Source organism: Mugil cephalus, chromosome 12 (assembly GCF_022458985.1).
Source record: "Mugil cephalus isolate CIBA_MC_2020 chromosome 12, CIBA_Mcephalus_1.1, whole genome shotgun sequence".
Taxonomy (NCBI): Eukaryota; Metazoa; Chordata; class Actinopteri; order Mugiliformes; family Mugilidae; genus Mugil; species Mugil cephalus.
The window spans coordinates 2,714,847-2,740,643 of NC_061781.1; the positions used below are offsets into that span (position 1 = coordinate 2,714,847).

The 25,797-nt window shown below is 38.6% G+C and overlaps 2 protein-coding genes and 1 pseudogene across 2 annotated transcripts; all 3 read right to left on the bottom strand.

Annotated features, from left to right (window-relative positions):
* Nucleotides 1-7,332: 7,332 nt before the first annotated feature.
* LOC125018171 lies at nt 7,333-8,521 on the bottom strand (annotated as a pseudogene).
* A 7,064-nt stretch (nt 8,522-15,585) lies between these two features.
* Nucleotides 15,586-16,840, bottom strand: LOC125018174 (trace amine-associated receptor 13c-like). The gene is made up of 3 exons (XM_047601921.1): nt 16,652-16,840; nt 15,889-16,414; nt 15,586-15,636 (listed from the first exon to the last, which is right to left on the bottom strand). The coding sequence occupies exons 1-3, from the start codon at nt 16,825-16,827 to the stop codon at nt 15,586-15,588; spliced, it is 753 nt and encodes a 250-aa protein (XP_047457877.1). The 5' UTR covers nt 16,828-16,840.
* A 7,282-nt stretch (nt 16,841-24,122) lies between these two features.
* LOC125017903 (trace amine-associated receptor 13c-like) lies at nt 24,123-25,380 on the bottom strand. The gene is made up of 2 exons (XM_047601442.1): nt 25,208-25,380; nt 24,123-24,933 (listed from the first exon to the last, which is right to left on the bottom strand). Exons 1-2 carry the CDS (start codon nt 25,378-25,380, stop codon nt 24,123-24,125), a joined length of 984 nt encoding a protein of 327 aa, XP_047457398.1.
* Between the last annotated feature and the right edge of the window lie 417 nt (nt 25,381-25,797).

Genomic DNA, 25,797 nt, shown 5'->3' on the forward strand with positions numbered 1-25,797 from the left:
GTTTTAACATCAGACTCTACGAAGCAAGTCATGCTGATGGAACTTACAGTCCCCTGGGAAGAATGGATGGACAAGGTTTAAGAGCAAAAGAAGGTCAAATACCTGGAGCTGAATGGCGGGATGTCGGGAGAATGACTGGAGGCCTGTTGTAAGTCTTTGAGGTGGGCTGCAGGGTTTCTTGGGGCAATCTCTGCACCGATCATTCAGATTCCTCAGAATCAGAGGGTTGTGGGAGATGCCATCAGAACCATCAGTGAGGCCACAGAGGTCATTAAGGTGAAGGTGTCTGATAGTCTAGTCCAGAAAAACCCTATGACCAATTGCCTCATCATTGAGGATGTGTCTGAACTACACCATCTTGGTTTATGAAACAACTATATGCAAATACAACAAATACTATCTTCTACTCGCAGCAATGTTTCTCTGTACTCTGTATATATGTCAATAACAATGTTCATTCACTATAAAATTAAATCTTGGACCTACAGTTTCACAATAAAGTTCATTCTCAAAAAGAATAAAGTATCTATTCTGTAACAATCACCAATATGCATTTGTTAGTTAACTTTTGCATCTACACTTAAACTGTGTAATTGTAGAGATCAATTACAGAGTACAGTCAATTTGTAACAATAACAGTGAACTTTCACTGTACAGTTAAAGTTCCATTCATAGAGTCCCCCTGTATATCTTCTGTTCAATATTTCTTTTGTTCTCAGTGTTGTAATATATTGTGGTAAAAACAGAGTGAAAGTAGAGTCAATAAATATCTATGCACGGTTTGGACTGGGAGAAACGGTATTTCACACCTCTATGCTTTTATGAACACATTGTGGAAGTGACACGACTTGATATGATATTGTCTAATCTGAACAAGTTACAAATTATTTTTTGAAACAGCAGATAAGAAGGATTGAGGACAAAGAATGCAAAACAATTACTGACAGAGTCCCGGTAAGCCAAGGAAGAAACAGTAATAAATTAACTTCACAGAGGAAAAGTAGAATAACAGGATAAATGTGTATATAAAATAAAATAAAATATATAGAAAAAGAAATGGAACAAAATCAGAATAAAGGCAGAATAGCGCGTGTCTGTGTAAGTCAGGTATTTAAACCGTTCAGTAGCCTAATGGCTTATGGGTAAACTGTCTCCGAATGTTCTGGTTGAGTCAGAGTGCTCCAGACACACACACTGGGAGATTGTCCGTTTAGAACTGGATATGCATTTATAAGCCTGGATCGTGAAAGGATGAATCTGTCCCCAATGTCAGTGTTTCTCAGAATTACATCACAACTATTCAGATCATTTATAATTCTCATTGAATTTCTTTGCACTGTACATTTTATCTCGTTTAACTCTGTTTCGTTTGTCTGGTTTCAATTTTAAGTAATATCTTTTTATATCAACATTTTGTTTTCAATTTTTGTGTTTTCTTTCTGCTCAGCATGTAACGTGTTGTATTCTCTTGTTTAGAGTGGTCATACTAAAATAAATGTCCTTTCATCAGTTGATTTTTGGCATTTTAATGTGTGCTTACACTTGTTACAGGTCCAATGATCCTCAGGTTACTATAGTGCAGTAGGTCACTGTTGCAGCATTAAATCATAGAGACACAGATGCTTAAGTGTAAACAATGGTGAAGTCATACCAAAGTGATGAAACTGCAGAATTGTCATGTTTAACTATATCATGTCATTCTCGTACAGACGTTATATATATTTTTTTTTTTTAAATTCAGTGGATTCAAATGAAAAGAATTTCAAAATAATTTGTTCAAAAGTTTGTATTTGTCAAGTTATAACATGAAAATGAAATGACAGGGATATTGAATAATTTGAGTGAGGACCAGGAAATGCACCTAAAATGGAGGTAGAGTTAATGCTTCAAAGAAGCTGATGTTCTCAACTAGACTAAAAACAGATACATTAAGAATTACTAGAAAAACTTGATTGATTTTTGTTTTTTCCAGTGAGGGCAGACTTTTGTGTAGTAATTATATTGTGTATTGTAGATTATTGATCCCCTTGGTTCAGGGTACAGATTTAATCATTGATTTATTCATTCATATGCTTTATTTGTTGTGTTTACCCTCCAACAGGAGAAAATGAACTCTGCAAAGGGAGGTGTGAAAATAAGGATAGGAGAATTTTTATTCATACATTTTACATGTCTGTCTCTGCTCTTCAGTGGTGGAGTATGTGTATTTTCATATTTTTGGAAAATTTGTATATGTAAAATGTTGATGGAACATTGCTGTATAGAATCAATGAAAAATGTATATATTTATTCATATAATATATGAAAAAAAAAAATCTCTGTAGCAGAAATTATGTTCCACCTGGTTGAGGCAAATCGTCCTTAAAACAACACTGCTGGACACAAATGAAATGAAACTATGAAAGACTGCTAGAGAGGGGGAAAAAAGCGCTCACTTACACACAACAGATTAAACTGAAACATTTGAATGTGATGATTGTCTCACCGAACAACATGATCATAAGAAAATGTCAGTATCTATACATTCAGTTGATCAAGTTCCACATTCTCTACATTATGTTGGTGTCACTGGAGCCAGGCTTCAGTATCTGCAGAGTGACAATGAGTTTAATAGCTTTTCTAAAACCAGGGGTAAAACAAGTGCATAGATTAAAGGGTTTAGACAAGAGTTGAAATACAACAGATACAAGACAAAAGTTATATATGAGCTACTGACTGAGTCATTACCGGGAAGAGCAACACAATAATATGGAGAGAAGCATATTAGGAAAAACAACTACAAGAACACCAAGAGTCCTGGCTGCTTTCAACTCAGATTTCTTGTCAGAGTCAATGAAACCTGGACTGTGACGGCTGCAATGTGGGAGCGCATGGGATGAGCCTGAGACACAGCTACCACAAAGACTCTCATGTATAGAACTACGATGACAGTGATGGAACAATAAACATTAAAATAACATCAGTAAGACCTTCAGTGTAGGTCATCGAAACGTCACATTCTCCGTAGCAGGTTTTATTCTTACCTAGTTGAGTAAAATCATCCTTTGAAATGAGAGAGGTGTAGAAAACAGAACAGAGCCAACACAGACAAACGCAGAGTTTAACTCTCTTCTCAGTGATTCTGGAGGAGTAGTGCATGGGGTCACAAATTGCAACATAGCGGTCGACTGATATGAGCACCATGGCTCCTATTGAGGCACTGGTAATCACGTAAGAGACATAATATACAGAGTACATGCGAGATCACCAAGAAACCAGCAGGTTGTGTTGAGGATTTCTACCGGCATCAACAAGAGGCCGACAAGAAAGTCTGAGATGGCCAGAGAGAGGAGGAGGATGTTAGTCGGAGTGTGGAGCCTCCTGCAGGGACATACGAAAAAGAAATAAACCAGTAAATCCTCATGACATTTCCAAAATAAATGACTTTGAATGTTTACTGATATTTCACACCTGTACCATATGAAATGCAGACACATAAAGCTAGTGAGGTCACAATAGACGGAAAATTAAGTTCATTGTTGTAAAACATGATTTCAGTTTTCGGTAAAAGTCTAATTCCTCCATGTCGATCACTGCTAGCTCAAAGACACTTCACATTAAAACCACCACCATTAGCTGTAAAACAAAACACTCTGTGCCTGAAGTGAGAGACTGAGATGATGACGAGCAGATTGAGAACCACGGTCAGCACAGAGATGGAGGACAGCACGATGTGAAGGAGCACAAGTTCAGAGTGAGGAGACGCTGGCTTTTTGCAGGAGCTGTTGAAGAGCTGTGGAAAGCAGAGGTCTGCTCATCCTTGGTCTCCATCTTCAGTACAAAAACGTTAGGTAACAGATGACACACTTTAACCCTCCTCTTTCTCCTTGGTCATTACACACTTCACTCCCTCACTCACTCTGCCAAGGGAAAAGGGTCTGACCCAATATTTGCAATGTCTGTGCTAAATTATGAATTAAAAACTAAAGCCATAGAGTGTGTGTGAATGTGTGTGTTGGGTGCACACCAGTAAGATGTTTCTGACTCTGTTTGTATGGGTGCAGGACATGAAAACATGTCAGAACAATTACATTTGTGGAGCAGAATATTTGATTCTCCCCTGCACATTCATGGTCATACAGTCAGGTCCATAAATATTGGACATCGACACAATTCCAATCTTTTTGGCTCTATACACCACCACACTGGATCTGAAATGAAACAAACAAAATGTGCTTTAACTGCAGACTTTTCTGCTTTAATTTGAGGTATTTACATTTAAAATCAGGTGAAAGGTGTAGGAATTACAACAGTTTTGTATATGTGCCTCCCACTTTTTAAGGGACAAAAGTAATGGGACAAATTAAAATATCATAAATCAAACTCTCACTTTTTAATACTGGTTGTAAATCCTTTGCAGTTAATTACAGCCTGAAGTCTGGAACACATAGACATCACCAAAATGCTGGGTTTTCATCCCTGGTGATGCTCTGCCAGGACTCTACTGCAAATGTCTTCAGCTCCTGCTTGTTCTTGGGGCATTTTCCCTTCAGTTTTGCCTTTAGCAAGTGAAATGCATGCTCAATCGGACTCAGGTCAGGTGATTGACTTGGCCATTGCATAACATTCCACTTCTTTGCCTTAACAAACTCTTGGTTGCTTCCACAGTATGCTTCTGGTCATGGTCCCAATCTGCACTGTGAAGTGCCGTCCAATGAGTTCTGAAGCATTTGGCTGAAATGAGCAGATAATATTGCCTGAAACACTTCAGAATCCATCCTGCTGCTTTTGTCAGCATTCATATCATCAATAAATACAAAGGAACCAGTTCCATTGGGAGCCATACATGCCCACGCCGTGGCACTACCACCACCATGCTTCACTGATGAGGTGGTATGCTTTGGATCATGAGCAGTTTCCTTTACTTCTCCATACTCTTCTCTTCCCATCACTCTGGTACAAGTTGATCTTTGTCTCATCGTCCATAGGATGTTGTTTCAGAACTGTGAAGGCTTTTTTTTAGATGTTTTTTGGCAAACTCTAATCTGGCCTTCCTGTTTTTTGAGGCTCACCAATGGTTTACCCTCTTGTTGTGAACCCTTTGTATTCACTCTGGTGAAGTCTTCTCTTGATTGTTGACTTTGACACACATACACCTACCTCCTGTAGAATGTTCTTGATCTGGCCAACTGTTGTGAAGGTTTTTTTTTTTTTCACCAGGGAAAGAATTCTTCCGTCATCCACCACAGTTGTTTTCCTTGGTCTTCCAGGTCTGTTGGTGTTGCTGAGCTCACCAATGCGTTCTTTCTTTTTAAGAATGTTCCAAACAGTTAATGTGGCCACACCTAATGTTTTTGCTATCTCTCTGATGGGGTTTTTTTTGGTTTTTCAGCCTAATGATGGCTTGCTTCACTGATAGTGACAGCTCTTTTGGGTCTCATATTTACAGTGGACAGCAACAGATTCCAAATGCAAATAGCACAATTGAAATGAACTCTAGACCTTTTATCTGCTACTTCTAAATGGGGTAATAAGGGAATAACACACACCTGGCCATGGAAAAGCTGAGCAGCCAATGTCCTAATACTTTTGGTCCCTTAAAAAGTGGGAGCACATATACAAACTGTTGTAATTCCTCTACAAGCGTTCACGTGATTTGGATGTAAATACCCTCAAATTAAAGCTGAAAGTCTGCAGTTAAAGCACATCTTGTTTGTTTCATTTCAAATCCATTGTGGTGGTGTATAGAGACAAAAAGGTTAGAATTGTATTGATGTCCCAATATTTATGGACCTGACTGTATTTCACATAGGACTCTCCATCTCTCTCTGTGTCTTAACCAGACTGAAATACATATCAACATCAGCCAGTAATAAGTTCTATATTCTATATCAAAAAAAAGCATAGGATGATGAGGCTTTGGTGGTAAATGGAGTCTTGGATATATTAAAGATTTGCAGTAAAATGGATTTGATTGCATCATTATTTTTTATGTAGTGGCAGATTTAAATTTTTGCACCCACTTTCAGCTTGTTTCAATAGTTTTCAGGATTTTAACCCTATAAATACCAGTCTGAAAATACAAAGTTAAATGTTTTTTCACAAAAAAGAAAAAAATGAATTATTTTTCATAACATAAGCAGTATGTGGATAGACGTTGGTGGGATATCGAGTCTTGGATATGTGAAAGATTAGCAATTAAAATTGATTTGATTGCATTAGTATTTTTTATGTAGTGTCAGATACTCCCTCTAGACACCTTTGTGGCCAAAAATGCCCCATAGACTTCAATTATAATTTCATTTTAACTTTTTAATCTAGCTGTAAAACCATGTATTCTGTAATATTAGCATTTCATTTAGATGAAATGTAGTAATATTGGACATTTGTATTTCTCATTTTCTCATTGTGCATCGATGCGTGTGTGTACTTGTACAGCTATCTTTCTGAGGACCAGTTTAAGTTTTACACCATCAGATTGTATGTGTGTGTATGTATGGGTTTTTTTGCATGGAAAGAGAGACAGTGTTTAGCATGAACTGCTCATTTCATCATTGATAAAGAGCATTTTGATTGACATTTTTCTTGAGTCTTGCATGAAATTTTATGGTGAAATAACTTTTAAATCAACATCTGATTCATCGATGTAATAGTAACAATTATTTAAAACAACAACAAAAAAGAACACAACATAACACAAACATATGACCTGAAAACAAAGGCTAAATGTGATATATGACGTACATGTGTGTATTTAAGATTAAACTGATTTCTAACCCGTACTTTGCTTGTTGGGGACATACTGGTACCAGCTGCTCATCAACAGAGATGTTGTCCTCTGGACTGAACAGGAGTGGGACAGTATGTGGACAAAAAGAACGGACAACTGTGATCCATCCATCTCATACCAAAATGTGCTACATTCAGGCAGATGTTGTGTCCGTGGCATCAAGCCGGTGGTACCTGAATGCACCACAGGTCTCTACATGAGATGGAGTCCAAACTTGTCATTCTTTCACACAACAACATTACCTCATCAGCTTTTAGCAAAATGTACGGTAATGTCTATGTGTACTGATGGGACCCAGATGGAGTGTGTCGTGAGAAGTACTTTGGAGACCTGGTTCATAGGACCACAGTATGTCTGTGCCCGGCATTTTTTGATTACACTGCTCATTTTTATTTTATTTTAATTTAAAGTCATTTTATTTTTTATTTTATTTATCTTTCTTTGTGGTTTTGAGTGTTTACTTTTATTGCAATAAATATATGGTGACAAAGTAATTTCCCTCGTGGGTCATTAAAGTCTGTCTAAGTCTAAGTCTATAAAGCACATCTCATTTTAAAGACTTGCTACTGTATGTTGGTGTCACGGGAGCCAGGCTGCAGAATCTGTAGAGTGACAATGGGTTTCATAGCTTTTCTAAACCAGGGGTAAAATAGTGCATAGATTAGAGGGTTTATACAGGAGTTAAAATAGAACAGATACAGGACAAAAGTCAAAGAAGAGCTACTGATTGAGTTGTTCCCAACAAGTGCAACACAATAATATGGGCAGAAACACATTAGAAATACAACTATTAGAACACCAAGAGTCCTGCCAGCCTTCAACTCAGATTTCTTGTTGCTAGAGTCAATGAACCTCAACGGTGACGGCTGCAATGTGAGAGCGCATGGCACGAGCCTGAGACACAGCCACCACAAAAACTCTCATGTATACAACTATGATGAGAGAGGATGGGAACACAATAAAGGTGAAAATCAGGTCAATAATTCCTGCAGTGTAGCTGATTACAATAGCACATTCTCCATAGCAGGAATTGTGCTTGCCTGGTTGAATCAAATCATCCTTTAAAATGAAAGTTGTGTAGAAAACAGAACAGAGCCAACAAAGACAAACACATAGTTGAACTCTCTTCTCAGTGACTCTAGTGGGGTAATGCAAAGGTCACAAATAGCCACATAGCGGTCAACTGATATGAGCACCATATCTCCTACTGAGGCAGAAGTAATGATATAGGACACATAATTATACAGAGAACACATCATATCACCAAGAAACCAGCAAGCTGTTTGTTGAGGATTTCTCCTGGCATCAACAGGACACCGACAAGGAAATCTGAGACAGCCAGGGAGAGGAGGAGGATGTTCGTGGGAGTGTGCAGCGTCCTGCATAGATAAAATAAAGAAGACAAATCAATAAACCAGGGAACCCTCACATCTCAATGACAAAATGATCAGTGGTCCTGGTGCCAATCATTTGACCTTTTTTTTTTTCTGCAAAAACAGTGGGTCCAAGTACGAAGTCATTAATTACCGGCTCAAACCCAAAATAGCTGTAAAAAGAAACAAGAGCAATGTACCATTACCTGAAATGGGAGACTGAGATGATGACAAGCAGGTTGAGAGCCACAGTGATCACAGAGATGCATGACAGCATGATGTAAAGAAACACAAGTACAGACGGTGGAGAAGCAGCTTCGTGCAGGAGGTGTTTGAGGAGTTGTGGAAAGCAGAGCTCAGCTTTGTCACGTGTCTCCATGTTCAGAGACCTGCAGCTCTGTCAGTTTTCTGAACATAAAATAATCCATATAACTTGGAACTCTCTCACTTTAACCACTCCCCTCCTTTCTTTCGCCATCTATTGGACACAAAAGACAGTCCTCTTTCCCATACTCAGCTAACCACACCACAACAAGTGATGAAATAAACGTTACTGTTAGAACTTTACAGTAAGTTAAAAGATATTTCTTAATATTTCAACACAGGGGTCCAAGGCAATCCTCAAAGAATGTCCACATGTAAACTAAAATGTAAGACTGGTGCCACGCAACTGGCAAAAAAATGGAGCAATGGTCAATGGACCCTTACTTTCTGTTCTGTATGCGATTTAGTACTGAACTCTGCATCCTTGTCAGATTATTGTTCTTGTTCAGTGGGTGCATCGTCTATTTTTTCTTTTCTCTTGGGCTTTTTCGCGGCTGTTAAAAACAAATGTATGTTTACCCCTAGTGTAGTAATCAGTCAAGTGTCTTTGGAAAGATGATACAAATGATTTAATCAAAGGGCTCAATGTCTGACTCCCTGTCTCTGACTTCATCAAAAATCCTGGTGTTGATGGGGTGGGAAGTGAGATAGAGACAGGTAGACACAGCTAATCATGTGCTGAGGTTTTATTTATTGTGATCTGAGTTTCATTCGCCACTGTACACATCTCATCAGTGAAATAGTGTGAGGCTCCTCAGGTGTCCTCAGGTACAAAGTGAAAATGATGATTACTGTTCCATTCAGTTTATATCCCAACATTTTTGAATGTAATACGTTATTTAAGTCAGACTGACACAATTATTAGAATGTTTTAAATTTAAACCAATCAAAGTGTTTTGTAAATCTTAAAAATATGACATAGCTTAGAAATAGCTGTCACTGGCACAGAGACAAACAACCATTCACAAACCTAGGGTCAATTTAGAGTCACCAATCACCCTAACAAGCATGTCTTTAGAGTTGCGACCAAACCGGGGTACCCAGAGAAAACCTACATGGATACAAGAAGAACATGCAAACTCTGCCCAGAAAGACCCCAACGTCCTTGCTGGGAGGCATCAGTGCAAAGTAAGTAAACCAAATGTAAGTAAACCAAAAGTCATATTGAATGGCAAATGCAGAATGTTTCATCATCTCAGTTTCACGCATCCAAGAACTAATGGAAAGTAAAATGAAAAGCAATATGGATTGCCATCATAGTTTAATTTCTATAATTGTTTTCAACAATACTGTAAGTTCTGGATCCGCTTTTGCTAACGATGGGAGTATTTTGCATTTTTATATCTCTAGTTTATTGATAAAATATTGTATTTTCAATATTGTACAGGTAGGAGTTTGTGACACATGCAGGGATTGATGGGCACTTCAGAGTCATCACATACATGGAATGCAACACAGACAATACTGCCCTGACAGTGCTGACCTGTTTTGTTGGGACCTCCATAATGTATAGGTTTCCAGCCATAGAGGAGAGAACACTCTGATAGCTCGATTAATGAACCTTTTGCAGGACACATGGCAAGGCAGTTCTATTCACAATCAAGGTATTGTCTTTGGAGAGATGTCTTTCCACATGTGGTGTACTATTTCTATACACTGTTCTATTCATTTGAAGATGAACAAATACTAAACCCTGAGGACGTCAAACACAAATTGGCTCTACAAATTGTTTATAAGGAAGAAATTCATAATAGACTTGACATATTCAAAAGTGCTTGGACAACCAATTTCAGCAAATCAGCAAACAACAACACGCCAACACAAAAGTGGATAGAAGAAATGTTGGCTAATAGGGAACAGGAGACAACAGCAGTGGAAAACATTTTTGGGGATGACCCATACAGCCAGCAAACCCTTGAAGACAGGGGATCCAACTCATTCAGCTACAAGCAGACAATGAGGACCTGCAAAGAACAGTGACAGTGACACAGCCTCGCGTCACAGGCAAGCTCTTGAAAAACAAGAGCTAGCTTGAAACAAGATTTCTGAAATAAAAAAAACAGCCCGCCTGGCACCAACAACCATACCATGTTCAAACTCACTTATATCCCCTTTCTTCCACATTCTGATGCTCGGTTTGAACTGCAGCAAGATTAGCTATTTGTGTTAACAAGCAATTTAACAGGTGTACCTAATAAAGTGGCAAGTGACTGCATAGTCTGTCCTGTGCCTGAGTGTATTTTTGTTTGACTTTTGCCTAGTTGGTCTTTCTTCCTAGTTTGGCTTTAGCCATATTTCTGTCTGCGTCTGAGTTGCGTCAAAAAAGTTGTGAAAATAGAATATTTACCAGTTAACTAGATACAGTACTGTACAATGGTTTAAACAAATACTAGAAACAAAAAGAATGTTTTCAAAAATAGAAGTGTAATATTTTATTTTCATCAATTAACAATTACAGTTAATTAACAGTAGGGGAATCTAAATCATATCAATATTTGGTGTGACCACCCTTTGCCGTCAAGACAGCATCAATTCTTCTAGGTTCACTTGTACACAGAATTAAAGGAACTCAGTTGTTAGGTTGTTCCAAACGTATTGGAGAACTAACCACAGATAGTCTGTGGATGTAGGCTTTCTCAAATTCTTCTGTCTCTTCATGTAATTCCAGAGACACTCCGTGATGTTGAGATCAGGGCTCTGTGTTATGCCACAGAATAAATTTGGGGCCAGTCATACGCCTCCCTGATAGCATTGATGATTGATAAGCATTACACCATTAACCTTGACCAAATACCCAACCCTATTTGCGTAAATGCAGCCCCAAACTTGCAAGGAACCATGCTTGACTGTTGCCTGTCGACACTCATTATTGTACCACTCTCCAGCCCTTCAGTGAACAAACTGCCTTCTGCTACAGCCAGATTTTCAAAGTTTGACTCATCAGTCCAGAGCACCTGCTGCCATTTTCCTGCACCCCAGTTCCCATGTTGAGTGAGTGAGACACAGCAGTTAGTAATAGAAAATAAATTATAACATATTAGAGGACAGGAGCCAGAGAAGAGAGAGCATCGTCTCCCAGCAGCCTAGACCTATAGCAGCATAACTAAGGGATGGTTTAGGCAGCCCTAACTATAAGCTTTGTCAAAAAGGAAAGTCTTACAGATGGTGTCTGCCTCCTGAATCCAAACTGGGAGCTGGTTCCACAGGAGAGGAGCCTGATGGCTGAAGGCTCAACCTCCCATTTTAGTTTTTGAAACTCAAGGAACCACAAGTATACCTGCACTTTTGAGATTATAGTGATCTGTTGGGACAATATGGTACCATGAAGTCTTTCAGATATGATGGGGGTAGGCCTTTCAAGGCCTTCTATGTAAAACTGGGGTAACATGATCTCTCTGCTAATTCCTGTCAGTGCTCTTGCTGCAGCGTTTTGAATCAATTGGAGGCTTTTTAAAGAGCTATTTGCACAACCAGACAGTAATGAGTTACAATAATCCAGCCTGGAAGACACAAATGCATGAATTAGTTTTTCCGCATCACTCTGAGAAAGGATGTTCCTAATTTTGGCGATATTACAAAGGTGAAAGAAAGCAGTCCTGGTCACCTGCTTTATGTGAGAATTAAAGGACATATCCTAGTCAAATATAACACCAAGGTTTTTCACAGTAGTACTGGAGGCCAAGGTAATGTCATCCCAGGTGATTAGATAATGAATCTCTGACATATTTAGGACTAAATACAATGACTTCTGTTTTGTCTGAGTTTAAGAGTAGAAAATTACAGGTCATCTAAGCCTTTATGTCTTTAAGGCATGCTTGGACTAGTTTCATCTGGGTTCATGGATAAATATAGCTGGGTATCATCTGCATAGCAATGGAAGTTTATGCTTTCTAATAATATTGCCTAAGGGAAGCATGTATAATGTGAATAATATTGGTCCTAGCACAGAACCCTGAGGAACTCCATAGCTTACTTTGATATATATAGAAGAATTGTTGTTTACATGGACAAACTGAAATCTGTCTGACAGATATGATTCAAACTAGACAATTCCTGTAATCTTGATCACACTTTCAATAGTGTCAAATGCAGCACTAAGATCTAGCTGGACAAGTATAGAGACAAGTCCATCGTCTGAAGCCATGAGGAGATCATAGGTAACTTTAATCAAAGCTGTTTCTGTACTATGATGAACTCGGAAACCTGGCTGAAATTCTTCTAACAAACCGTTCCTGTTTAAATGATCAACCAACTGATTGGCAACAACCCTTTCTAAAACTTTAGAAAAAAAAGAAAGGCTGGAAATTGGCCTATAGTTGGCTAAAACATCTGGGTCAAGAGTGGGTTTTTTAAATAAAGGTTTAATTACAGCCCCAGGATATGTGCCCCAGTTTTAAAAGACTGGGGCACATATCCTGTTAATAAAGATACGTTTATCTGATTTAATGTGGAGGTACTAATTAATGGAAAAACATCCTGGAGCACTTTGGTTGGGATGGGGTCTAAAACAAGTTGATGGTTTAGATGCTGTAATAACTGAAGTGAGCTCTGGAAGATTAATTAGAACGAAAGAATCCAAGTATTGCCTGGGTCCTACAGAAGTTTCTAATGTCACTGTACTTACATCTTTGACAGCTGAAAGGATGCTATGAATTTTATCTCTAATGCCAACGACTTTATCAGTGAAGAAGCTCATGAAGTCATTACTGATGACGGCTGAAGGAATAGATGGTTCAACAGAGCTGTGACTCTTTGTCAGCCTGGCTACAGTGCTGAGTTTTTTTTTTTTTTTATAAGTTGTTAAACTATCTTTCCAGGCTATGTGAGCTTCTTCAGAATTAGTGGAATTCCAAATTCTTTCCAGCTTTCGAACTGCCTGCTTTGAACTATGCAACTGAATTATACCATGGAGCTACGCTCTTCTACCCTTCTTTTTCAGAGGAGCAACTAGATTTAGAGTTGTACTAAGTGATGCTGTTGTGCTGTCAACAAAATAATTTATTTGTGATGGAGTTAGATTGTGGTTGCTGTCATCCACATCACTGACAAAAGGCACTGAGGTAAATACTGAAGGAATTAATTTCTTATATGTATATATATATATGTAGTTACAGCATCATCAGATAAGTGTCTACCATAATGAAATGTCTTTCCAATTTCAGTGTAATCTCTTAGTAGTAGTAAATAGTAGTATAGTGCAGTAATAATAGTATAGTAAATTCAAATGATATAAGGAAATGATCAGACAAAAGAGGGTTGTGATAATATACTGACAGTTCTGAGCTGATGACACTGCTGGAAATCTTCCAATTAGGAAGGGAAATGATCTTGATGTGTTTTTTATCTGCTGGACTAAGTTTCCTTGGCTGACCAAGGAAACTTACAAACTCCAAATCCCTGACTTTGTGCAAGTGTACCTATAAGGAGAAACCGTTAAAATACTGTGAGAACATGAGAGCAAAATTTAACTCTTTGGATGCCATTAAACACACCATGATTGGAGGACAAAATGCACTGCACATCACCCCAAAAACACCATACGGACAGTGAAGTTTGGAGGTGTTAAAATCATGGTGTGGGGCTGTTGTTCTGCATATGGTACTGGCAAACTTCATATAAATGAAGGGAGGATGAATGGAAAAATGCACCAAGATATTCTTGAGAAAAATCTGCTGCCATCTACCAGCGTGATGAAGATGAAACGAGGAGCCTAGGACACAGAGCCAAAGAAACTCTCAACTGGCTTCAGAGAAAGAAACATTATGTATGTTTATTTGTCTGTTTTCCCTGTCTTGTCATTATTTATATCATGTCTTTGTTATTGGTTGTTCTACTGGATCGATATAGGAAAGAAAATTAATAAAAAATTTGATTAAAAAATAAATAAATAAATGGTGCAGGGCCAGTTGCTGCTGGTTGCCCCAGGCGCCAGATGGTTTGCCAGAAAGTTTTTGGAGCCGACAGATAGTCTTCTTCCGTAGCCTTGCTGAAATCCAACTATGACCTATAGGCCTCTTTCCTAAGCTCTTCAGCTGTTCTCTTTTTTATCCCGGTGACAGTAACTTTTTGAGCAATTTGTATAACTTTTAGGTCTTCCAACTAGACCCATACTTTTTAATTCATTATCAGTTTCTCCTGTCGCATGGATCATCTCAATCTTGTACTTTCATTTGTATCATGATTAGAAGCTGCACAGATGTTTGTCTGATATTATTACTCCTGCTGCACTCTTTTTTCTCTTTTTTTTGTCTCTATCTGGCCAGCCTCAAGCAGATGGGTCCCCCAAGATTTTGTCTTATGAAAAGGAAATTATATATTTTCTCTAGTTTCCTCCCAGTGTAGGCCCTGGACAGGTCTCTGTAGAAGATGAGATGAGACATTGTCATCTTAGTGTTGCCATAGAGGTGTCAGGCTCTGGGTTGTGTACCAAACAAACATTTTCTTAGAGGCACATTAAACCAAAACAAATATACACTGATTAAAAACAATACAGATGTGGACAACATTAAAAAAGCCTTAAACACATCCTACAGATGTGAACTTGCTGGGCTGAAGCAAAGTGGGCCCATTAAGATCTAAATGCTAAAGTACAGTAAGCATTAATGAATATGCATAAATATACAGATATTGAACTTCTAAAGATATATTGTACTTTTCCTCCATCTGCTGTTGTAAATGTCAACGATTGTAGGAAAGCTGGTGATCCTCTGTGCTGACTACACTACTCACTGCAAAGACTTTCTGTCTGCAACTGAGCAGTTTCTGTACCATGTACCTGTAGATGGATGAGAGGACTACACTTCTCTAGCTACCTCGCTTGAACCTCCATAAATTATAAATCAACGTTCTCATTCAGGAGTCCAAAGTATCTTTACAGTTTATTACAAACATCTAAATGGCACTACATCACCTGGGAAACGAAAAATCTATGTTTTACACGTTTTACATGAAAATTCATCATCAGTTTCTGTATAGCGACCCATAAAATTATACTTTTGTGCATATGTGTAAAGATAAAAGCTTACATCAGAGCTATTTGTCTCTCTTGTCTTTAGTTTAAATAAAATTGCTGCAGTATCAATGACATCAGTTTTGTAATGCTTGTGTTATTTCAGATCTTTAACAGTCTCTCTCCAGTATGTTGACCTCACGGGACCCAGGCTTCAGTATCTGCAGAGTGACAATGTGTTTAATACTCCTTCTAAACCAGGGATAGAACAGTGCATAGATGACAGGGTTTAAACAAGAATTTAAATAAAAAAAGAAGATGACAACAGTGACAAATGTAATACTGATCACACTGTCCCCAATTAAAGCGTAACAGTATAAAGGGCAGTAACATATCAGATATACAACTACAAGAACACCAAGAGTCCTGGCTGCTTTCAACTCTGATTTCTTTCTTGTCAGAGTCAATGAAACCTGGACTGTGACAGCTGTAACAAGAGAGCGCATGGCACGAGCCTGAGACACAGCCACCACAAATACTCTCAGATAGAGAACTATGATACCAGCAACTGTGATACTGAAATTTAAAACAGCATCAACAGATGCTGTTATGTTGTCTACGGTTAAAACACATTCTCCATAGCAGGATTTACTTTTGCCTGGTTGAGTCAGGACATCCTTCACATAATAACTGCTGTACAAAGCACAACAGAGCCAACATAGACACACACTGAGTCTGATTCTTGACACAGTGACTCTGGTGAGGTAATGCAGAGGATGACAAATAGCCACATAACGGTCGACTGATATGAGGACTACTTGTCCTACTGAAACGCAGATAATGGTCGAGGAGAGTAAACAATAAAAAACACATATGGTATCTCCAAATACCCAGCAAGCTGTTTTCCTAAAGATTTCTACCGGCATCAAGAGCAGGCCCACAAGAAAGTCTGACACAGCCAGAGAGAGGAGGAGGATGTTAGTGGGTGTGTGAAGCTGCCTGGAAGGAGACAGAAAAGCATTAATTACACATAAGTCACGTCAAAATGTCTTCAGTTTAAGTTATTACGCTGTGCTTTAGTTTAGGGAACTGAAACAATCTTAACTTTAAAGGCACCAAGTAATATTGTTCGCAGGTAAAGTGTGTCAAATTAATCCATCCACTCCAACATTAACAGATAATGCACATCCTATGTATCAAGTAAACTCTAGGTTTCGTTGAGGAGCGAATCTCTGCCTGAAGTGGGAGACTGAGATGATGACCAGCAAGTTGAGAACCACCGTGATCACAGAGATGGACGATAGCAGAATGTTCAGGAGCACAGCTTCAGACCAGTGAAGTGTGGGCTTCCTGCAGGATGTGTTGAGGAGATGTGGAAAACAGAGCTCCACTTGGTCCTGGATCTCCATCATCAGACAGCTACAGTACCAGCAGCTCTCTGACCAACTCTTCGTCATATAGCTGCTTTATCTAGTTCTACATCCCTCCCCTCGTTTTAGTCTCTGTAGAATTATGTCCATCCTCTTTCTCTCTACACAAGTCATGCTTCCTTTGTGCCCTGCCCATTTGTCTGTCATAAGTTAAAGTTAGATGGAACTGTCTGCGAAGCTGGCCTATAAAGTAGAGAAAGTGTTGGCCCCCTTCCTGATTTCTTGTGTTTTTTGCATACTTGTCAAACTTAATGTTTAAGATCATCAGATAAATTTAAATATTAGTCAACGATTCTACAAGAAAAAAACACAAAATCAAATTTTTAAATTAGGGTTTTCATCAGTAAGAGAAAACAAATCCATGACAATGTGTGAAAAAAGTGATTGCTTTCTAAACCTAATAACTGGTTGGACCACCCTGAGCAGCAACAACTGCCATCAAGCCGTAACTTGCAATGGATCATTCACAGTGCTGTGGAGAAATTTTGGTCCACTCATCTTTGAAGAATTGTTGTAATTCAGTCACACTGGAGATTTTTCCAGCATGAACCACCTTTTTAAGGTAATGCCACAGCATCTCAATAGGATTCAGGTCAGGACTTGGACTAGATCACTCCAAAGCAATGTTCCCTCTAAGCTGCGCGCTTGCGCAATCGCGCACTGCTTGCACATTCTCAGCGCACAAGAAAATCTATGCAGCGCATAAAATAAAATTCAACATGAACGTATTAATTAATATCTAATATTAGACCTAATCTGATCTAATTAATTAGACCAACAATATTGTTTTCTGTACCATTTTGCAACGTAACTCAGTGAGTGACAGGTGTCCATTCAATGGTACGATACAGTTCACTTACGCTACGCAGCCAATCATAGCCTTGACCAGACCTGGGCATTTTACGGCCCTTTGGGCATTCCCGTCCGGCCCGCGGTCTGTCAGTCATGAGCACAGATGAACTGTGCATGCAATACGACTGTGTTGCTTTTATTTTGAGCCATGATGTGTTATTTACGTCATGGCACTGTTAGTTCGTCAACAACAAAAAAAGTAAGATTGAAACAGCTTATTGAATCTATTAACCCTCAAAAGCCTGAACGGATCGCTGGCATCCGTCAAAGCGGCCGATTTTAAATTAACGTAAGTCACAGTGGTTTGCGCTATTGACAGTATTCATTGTGAGTGAACACTGGTTAGTTGTGCTTTTGCCTGGAAGACCTTCGTGACATCTCAAGAGCATAACTAACTTTGTTTTTACCAACAAATTCCTCCAAACAAGTCTCTCTTGCTGGGGCTCCGTGATCGTTGCTCTCCAACCTGCAGCCGACAGCAGCGGTGCGTCATCATTACCGTAACGGCAGCATTTTTTTTTTCTAGAAAGCGCAACTTGAATATTATCCATCGGGGATTACGGTAATTCAAATACAGCAAACTTTTGTCTGTGGGCAGACGAACATTCAGGTCTTAAAGGGTCAAACATTTATTGAGCTTTATTGAGATACGGAAAATAATCATGTATCATCCTTGGTCCACCAAAGTTTTCCAAAGAGGACAAAGTTTCCAACATTCCAATGTGTATATCCAAAACTACACAGTGATTTTGTTTCATTTTCCTCTTCAACCTACACCAAAACTCTACTTACAGAATATTCTTATGTTTCTGATTACCAGTAGCAGCTTATCAACATATATAATTTACTGCTTTTTACAGTGGGAGAAAATTAATATTGAACAGAATAACATTCAAGTTATCGTTTGGTTTGGCCTCCAACACAGTTCAGGTTTTTCATGTGGCCCCTGTAGAAATTAATTGCCCAGCCCTGAAATAGAAGAACAAGCAGTGAAACTGGGTGAGATTTTTTCTTTTTCGAGTGAGAAAGGTCTACTCTGTAAATGTTGCTCACAGTGGTCCTCGGTGTGCTCAGGGAGCTTGTGTGTATGCCCAGACACATGAAAAATTAGAGGGAACATTGCTCCAAAGTCCTCATTTTCTTTTTCTTCAGCCATTCAGAGGTGAACTTGCTGGTTGAGCTGTAGCAAGTTATCTGCCATCCATGACTGGATATCTCAAATGCAGTTATAAGGGGTATTAATTGGCCCTGTGTCATCAGGAGACATGGCGATGTACAGTTCTGTTTCATCTGCATAACTATGGAAGCTGATGCCGTGCCTCCTGATGATGTCCCAAAGTGGAAGCATATAAAGATTAAAAAGTGTTGGACCTAAAATTGACCCTTGGGGCACGCCACACTTAATTTTATGTGTTCTGGAGGAACATGTTTCCATACTTAAAAAGAAAAGTCGATCTGTGAGACAAGAACTAAACCAGTTAAAAACAGTAACAGAGATGTGGACCAGGTCACGGAGCTTTAATAAAATGTTATGGCCAACTGTGACAAAGGCAACACCAAGATCCAGTAAGTTTAATAGGACTATCTCCGTACTGTGATTCATCCTAAAACCAGTCTGAAGTTTTTCTAATCAAGAAATACTTAAGTTGATTTAAAAACTTTTTTTTCGTTTCTTAATTACTCATCTTCAGAAAGGGCTTCACCACCGTTGCTTTGAAGACAGTGGGGAAGACACCCATCTGAAGAGAGCAATTTACAATATTTAAAATCTGTTCTCCAAAGAATTCATGAAATAATCTTCTTTCTTAATTGGAAATTACATCTGAAAGGCAGGTTGTTGGGTTTGCTTAGGATAAAACTCGCCCCAGGGTCCCTGCATCAACCAGGGTTAAGCTCTCTTTTATTTCCTCAAGTGAAAACAATGGTTCAGGTGTGTTAAAATTAATATTCTGGAGAGTAAAAGACTGGATCTGATATTATCAATTTTACTTCTGAAGCGGTCTGCAACGTCTTCCCAGATAATCCCTGTTGGCACGGGGAGTTTATTAAATTTGGATTGGGTTAAAATATGGATTGTGGATAAAAGAAATCTGGGGTTGTTTGTTGGCCTTAATGAGTTTGAAAAGTGTGATAATCTGGCCACTCTAGAAGTTAGGTAGCTTTTCCTCACTCACAGGAGGAGGATGTTAGTGGGTGTGTGAAGTTGCCTGGAAGGAGACGGGAAAACGTCAGCTACACATTAATCATGTCAAAATGTCTTCAGTTTAAGCTATTATGCTGTGATTTAATTTAGGAAATTGAAACAGTCATGAAATTAATGCACCAAGAAATACTGTTTGCTGGTAAAGTGTTTCGAATTAATTCATCCACTCCAACATTAATGGATTTGTCTTCTATCAAGCGTTCCAGGACTTACTTTCAGATTGTCTGCATGTCTTTGTTTTTTGGACTTAGAATGTTTATATTTTATTTTATTTTTTTATTTTTTGGGGGGGATTCTGTGTCTCTAGCCCCTTTCTGCCCTGTCTGCCTTTTCTCCCTGAATTCCGTGTACCAAGTAAGAAATGTTCACAGTTTCACTGGGTGTACATGATTTTGGCATGTCCCACAGACTGCACTGTTAACTACAGTGTGCGTAATAAGTGATTAAGTAATAATAAATTACATTTTTTATTGTTCACAACAAGTTATTTCACAAAACTAGTAATTTTGAACATGTACAGCACTGTGCAAAAGTTCTATGCAGGTGTGTGTGTGGGGGTGTGCTGTAAACTAAGAATGTTTTCAGAAATATAAATAATGAAGAAACCTCTGATGTTGTTAGTGACATTACTACCAATGTCTTTCTTCCATGGAGGCTGAAACAGTGAAACGTTTCAAAGTACTGTAGTACTGTAGTATGTAGTTGGATGTTGTCAAGCCTGTTGGATGTTGTCCACTCTGTCATATTCAAATATCAATCAATATAAAAACCTTGCATAAATTCAAAATATATTATAATAATAATTAGGGGTGTAACGATTCATCCACTCACTACATTTTCCTACAATCCAACTGCAGCACTCTGTGCTTGGCAAGTTGGCCTTCCGGACGACATACATCGATCTAATATAGTTTTTAAAGGTAATCAGTCAATTGTGTCCATATTAGGAAATTACAAATTGGATTTAAGCACATCAGACTTTATGTTGATGTGTTTTTTTCTTTAGCACTTTTAATGATAAAGGCGTTAAACGTTACCCGATTCAGTCTGACTAAGAAGTAGCAGTGGCAGTCCCGACTTCCCCCACCACCACCTTCACGTCTCCTTGACTCCGCCTTCACGTCTCCTAGTGAGGCAGGAATAGACCTTGGTGCAGCGCACATAGTGCCATTGCTCAGGTTTTGTGGTTTGGCGAATGCACTGAATTCTATTATAAACGTAGATATAGAATTGTCTGGATTCATTATAGATATAGCCATGGACCACTTTGCTATCAGTATAGAACTTTGTGGAATCCAGCTTCAAATCCAATTCATCATCATCAAATCAAATCAAATCAAACTTTATTTATAGAGCACCTTTCATGCATAGACATGCAACACAAAGTGCTGCACAAAGGGCTGCAGGCTGGTTTTTGTGAAGTGTCTTGAGACAATTTGTATTGTTATTGGCACGATATAAATAAAATTGAATTGAATTGAATAAGCCGATTCCTATTCCCTACTTCTTTTTTTCTTTTGCCCGTCACTGCTTTGTTTGCTTAATTAAAGTTTTATTGAAATATTAAAAGTAATACTTCTTTCGTCACAGAGTAACTGCACAAAATGAGACATTAGGCGTATTAGGCTTCTCTTGAAAACACTGAATGCAAAAGGGCTTATCAACACACAAACGATATGTATTTGCTGTGTTCGGCTAAAATACTAGGCTATGAACTGTACTAAATAATGAGCGATTAGGTTAGTTGAATGAGATGGCTCTTCTTTAGGAGCAATGGCAAAAGACTCAGCTCTCAGAAAAGAAAAGTGCAGAGGGTTTATATTTATCCATTTCTCTCAATGCATATTTTTTGAACCTGTTTTTAACACCTCTTACATGAATATTTATACCAACTAATTTACCTGTAATAGACCTACTGTTGTCACTGACAGTTTCATGCCACCATTCTCTGTTTTATCGCAGTGATAACTTTATGAGCACTTTGTATAACCATTAGGCCTTCCAACTAGACCCATTCTTTTTTATTCATTATCAATCTGCTGCACTCTTTTTTTCTCTTTTCTCTCCAGCCTCAAGCAGATGGTTCCCCCAATACGAGGCAGGTTCTGCTCAAGATGTCCTGTTAAAAAGGAATTTTTGATTCCATTGTCATCTTAGTGCTGCCAAACTAACCTTTTTTTTAAAGGCACATTCAACCACAAAATGACATGTGAATTAAGATGCTATTTATGATGCTATTTCAGGGTATTTGAAGGTTTCAAGGTTTTTCATTGTCATTCCAAAACATGATACATGAAGATACAATCACTGCTCATTCGAAAACAAGAGAATACATAGTAAATCTAACATAAATCAGTAAAAACTAAATAAAACTAAAACTGTAGATCAAAAAGGATATAAGTAGGGTGCAATTAAAGTACAATAAATATTAATAAATATGTATAAATTCAATATATTCAAAGTTTCATTGAATATATTCAGGGATTCACTCAATGTATTCAAAGTTTCATTCAATATATTGAGGGCTCAATTCAAAGATTAATTTCCTGAATGGCATGCCATAATTACTATATATATATATACATATATATATATATATATAGCAGCGAGAGAGAGTGTCTGTTGCCGGCTCCACTTTTAAAATCGCGGCCTCCAGGACTCCCTCCAATCAGCGGCCTCCAGGACTCCCTCCTATCAGCAGCATCCAGAGAAAACAGAGAAAAAACCAACATAGAACACAAATTATGACCCCTACGATCATAACAATAACATACCACCAATCCGACCTTAGGAGGCAAATATTTTCGGAATGATGGGACGTTTGATTAAAGGGTTATGTGTTGCCATTCCGACAAATGGGGCCTAATGTTGGAATCGCCATTGCCACCCTTCATAATCAAACAGGATTAGGCACTGTGTGAAACACCACGCACAAAGATTGCGGAAGTCAGGATACCGTGTTTGCCCCAAACCCGAAATTATCTGACGTCACGTGAAAAGGGTCTATTAAATATATTGAAATAATGAGATGAATACCTCAAGATCAGAAAAAAATAACATGTGAGGCCATGGCCTTAGGGCTTCCGTACATCACAGACATCAGATTTTGGATGGCTAATAAGTTTTACAACTTAATCATGGCAAAACAGAAATTCCTCCAGTTGGTCTGAATGCTTTGAGGTGTTAGACTCAACCTTTGCCAAATCCCATGCCTGCCAAACCCATGTAAGCATGTCAAAAACATGTGTGTAATTCTAGAAGCTGATCTTAACTTGCAGAGACAATTTTAATATTTCTAAGACCACTTTTTATCACTGTAGAAACGTGTCGAAAGTTAGATGTTTCATGTCTCTGGCAGATTCTGAAATGCTGGTTAATTTTTTGGTTTCTAGTAGACTGAACTACTGTAATGCACTTTTTGCCAGAATGACACAACTCCAACTTATTCAGAATGCAGCAGCCAGGGTTTTAACAAAAAACAAAAGGTCGGAGTACATCTCTCCTATTTTATCATCTCGTCACTGACTCCCAGTAAAACAAAGAATTGATTTTAAAGTTTTAAAGTAAACTTCCTGTTGTTTTTAAATGTTTCAGTGGTCTGGCTCTTTCCTATGTTATTGAAATGCTCACCAAATATAAACCAGAGAGATCCCTCTGTAGATTTACTCACTGTACCTACGATACACTCTGAAAAACCTATGGTGCCTTTTGTCACTTTCAGTCACTTTCAGTCATGGTCCTTCTCAAAACAATCGTGTATAATATGTGATGTTTGATCTTGTACGTCATTTACATACATCTTTGCTTTTATTTGGAAACAAGTTGAGTTTACGCCTGCTGTATGAAATGTGCTATATAAAAAAAGTTGACTTGATAGTCTCTACAGTATGTTGGCCTCACATGACTCAGGCTGCAATACCTGAAGACTGACATTGGGTTTACTAACTTTGTCTACTTATCCGCTAAGTCAGAGTTAAAAAGTCACAGATTATCAGATTCAAACAGGTTGAAAATATTGGTGAAGGATGTTGATTAATTAAAGTGAAATTAAACTATGAAAGAAAATCCCACTTTTAAAGTAAAAGCTGAAAATGAACATCAGGACTGCTAGGAAGGGTGGAAAACGCTTCTACTTAGAGAAGATTAAATGGAAACTATCTGAATGTGATTATGTGTATACATGTCAGTATTTGTACATTCAGTTGATCGAGTTCCACATTCTCTACATTATGTTGTTGTCACCGGAGCCAGGCTGCAGTATCTGCAGAGTAACAATGAGTTTAATAGCTTTTCTAAACCAGGGGTAAAACAGTGCATAGATTAAAGGGTTTAGACAGGAGTTGAAATACAACAGATAAAAGACAAAAGTTATATACGAGCTACTGACTGAGCCATTACTGGCAAGAGCAACACAATAATATGGGCAGAAGCATATTAGGAAGACAACTACAAGAACACCAAGAGTCCTGGCTGCTTTCAACTCAGATTTCTTTGTCGTAGTCAATGAAACCTGGACTGTGACAGCTGCAATGTGAGAGCGCATGGCATGAGCCTGAGACACAGCCACCACAAAGACTCTCATGTATAGAACTACGATGACAGTGATGGGAACAATAAACGTTAAAATAACATCAGTAAGCCCTGCTGTGTAGCTCACCAAAACGTCACATTCTCCGTAACAGGTTTTATTCTTACCTAGTTGAGTAAAATCATCCTTTGAAATGAGAGAGGTGTAGAAAACAGAACAGAGCCAACACAGACAAACACAGAGTTTAACTCTCTTCTCAGTGACTCTGGAGGAGTAGTGCATGGGGTCACAAATTGCAACATAGCGGTCGACTGATATGAGCACCATGTCTCCTACTGAGGCACTGGTAATCACGTAAGAGGCATAATTATACAGAGAACATGCGAGATCACCGAGAAACCAGCAGGTTGTGTTGAGGATTTCTATCGGCATTGACAAGAGGCCGACGAGAAAGTCTGAGATGGCCAGAGAGAGGAGGAGGATGTTAGTGGGAGTGTGGTGCCTCCTGCAGGGACATACAAAAAAGAAATTAACCAGTAAATCCTCATGACATTTCCAAAATAAATGACTTTGAATGTTTACTGATATTTCACACCTGTACCATATGAAATGCAGACACATAAAGCTAGTGAGGTCACAATAGACGGAAAATTAAGTTAATTGTTGTAAAACATGATTTCAGTTTTCGGTAAAAGTCTAATTCCTCCATGTCGATCACTGCTAGCTTAAAGACACTTTACATTAAAACCACAGTAGCTGTAAAACAAAACACTCTGTGCCTGAAGTGAGAGACTGAGATGATGACGAGCAGATTGAGAACCACAGTCAGCACAGAGATGGAGGACAGCACGATGTGAAGGAGCACAAGTTCAGAGTGAGGAGACGCTGGCTTTTTGCAGGAGCTGTTGAAGAGCTGTGGAAAGCAGAGGTCTGCTTCATCCTTGGTCTCCATCTTCAGTACAAAAAACATAGGTAACTGATGACACACTCTAACCCTCCTCTTTCTCATTGGTCATTACACACTACACTCCCTCACTCACTCTGCCAAGGGAAAAGATTCTGTCCCAACATTTGCCATGTCTGTGCTAAATTATGAAATTAAATGAAACACACACACACACACACACACACACACACACACACACACACACACACACACACACACAAACACACACTATTCAAACTAGTGTAACAAAAGTCTGGAAAATGATTGAATTTCGTAATGTTAGTGAAGAAATAACGTCACATATTCGTGTTTTACTGTTGTTTTACTGTCCCTGTTGTCGCCAAAATCTTTGGCGAAGGTTTTTCACTTTAAGCTGACACCGCGTCGGAGTCCGGGTAAAGCCTGCCTGGCACATTCTCTCTG

Coding starts and splice junctions, on each gene's coding strand:
- LOC125017903 (XM_047601442.1), bottom strand. CDS start 25,380: ATGGAGACCAAGGATGAAGCAGACCTCTGCTTTCCACAGCTCTTCAAC. Junction 24,934..25,207: donor ATCTCAGTCTCTCACTTCAG/GCACAGAGTGTT, acceptor ATGTCCCTGCAG/GAGGCACCACACTCCCACTA.
- LOC125018174 (XM_047601921.1), bottom strand. CDS start 16,827: ATGATGGAGATCCAGGACCAAGTGGAGCTCTGTTTTCCACATCTCCTC. Junction 16,415..16,651: donor ATCTCAGTCTCCCACTTCAG/GCAGAGATTCGC, acceptor GTCTCCTTCCAG/GCAGCTTCACACACCCACTA. Junction 15,637..15,888: donor TTACAGCTGTCACAGTCCAG/GTTTCATTGACT, acceptor GTCACTCTGCAG/ATACTGAAGCCTGGGTCCCG.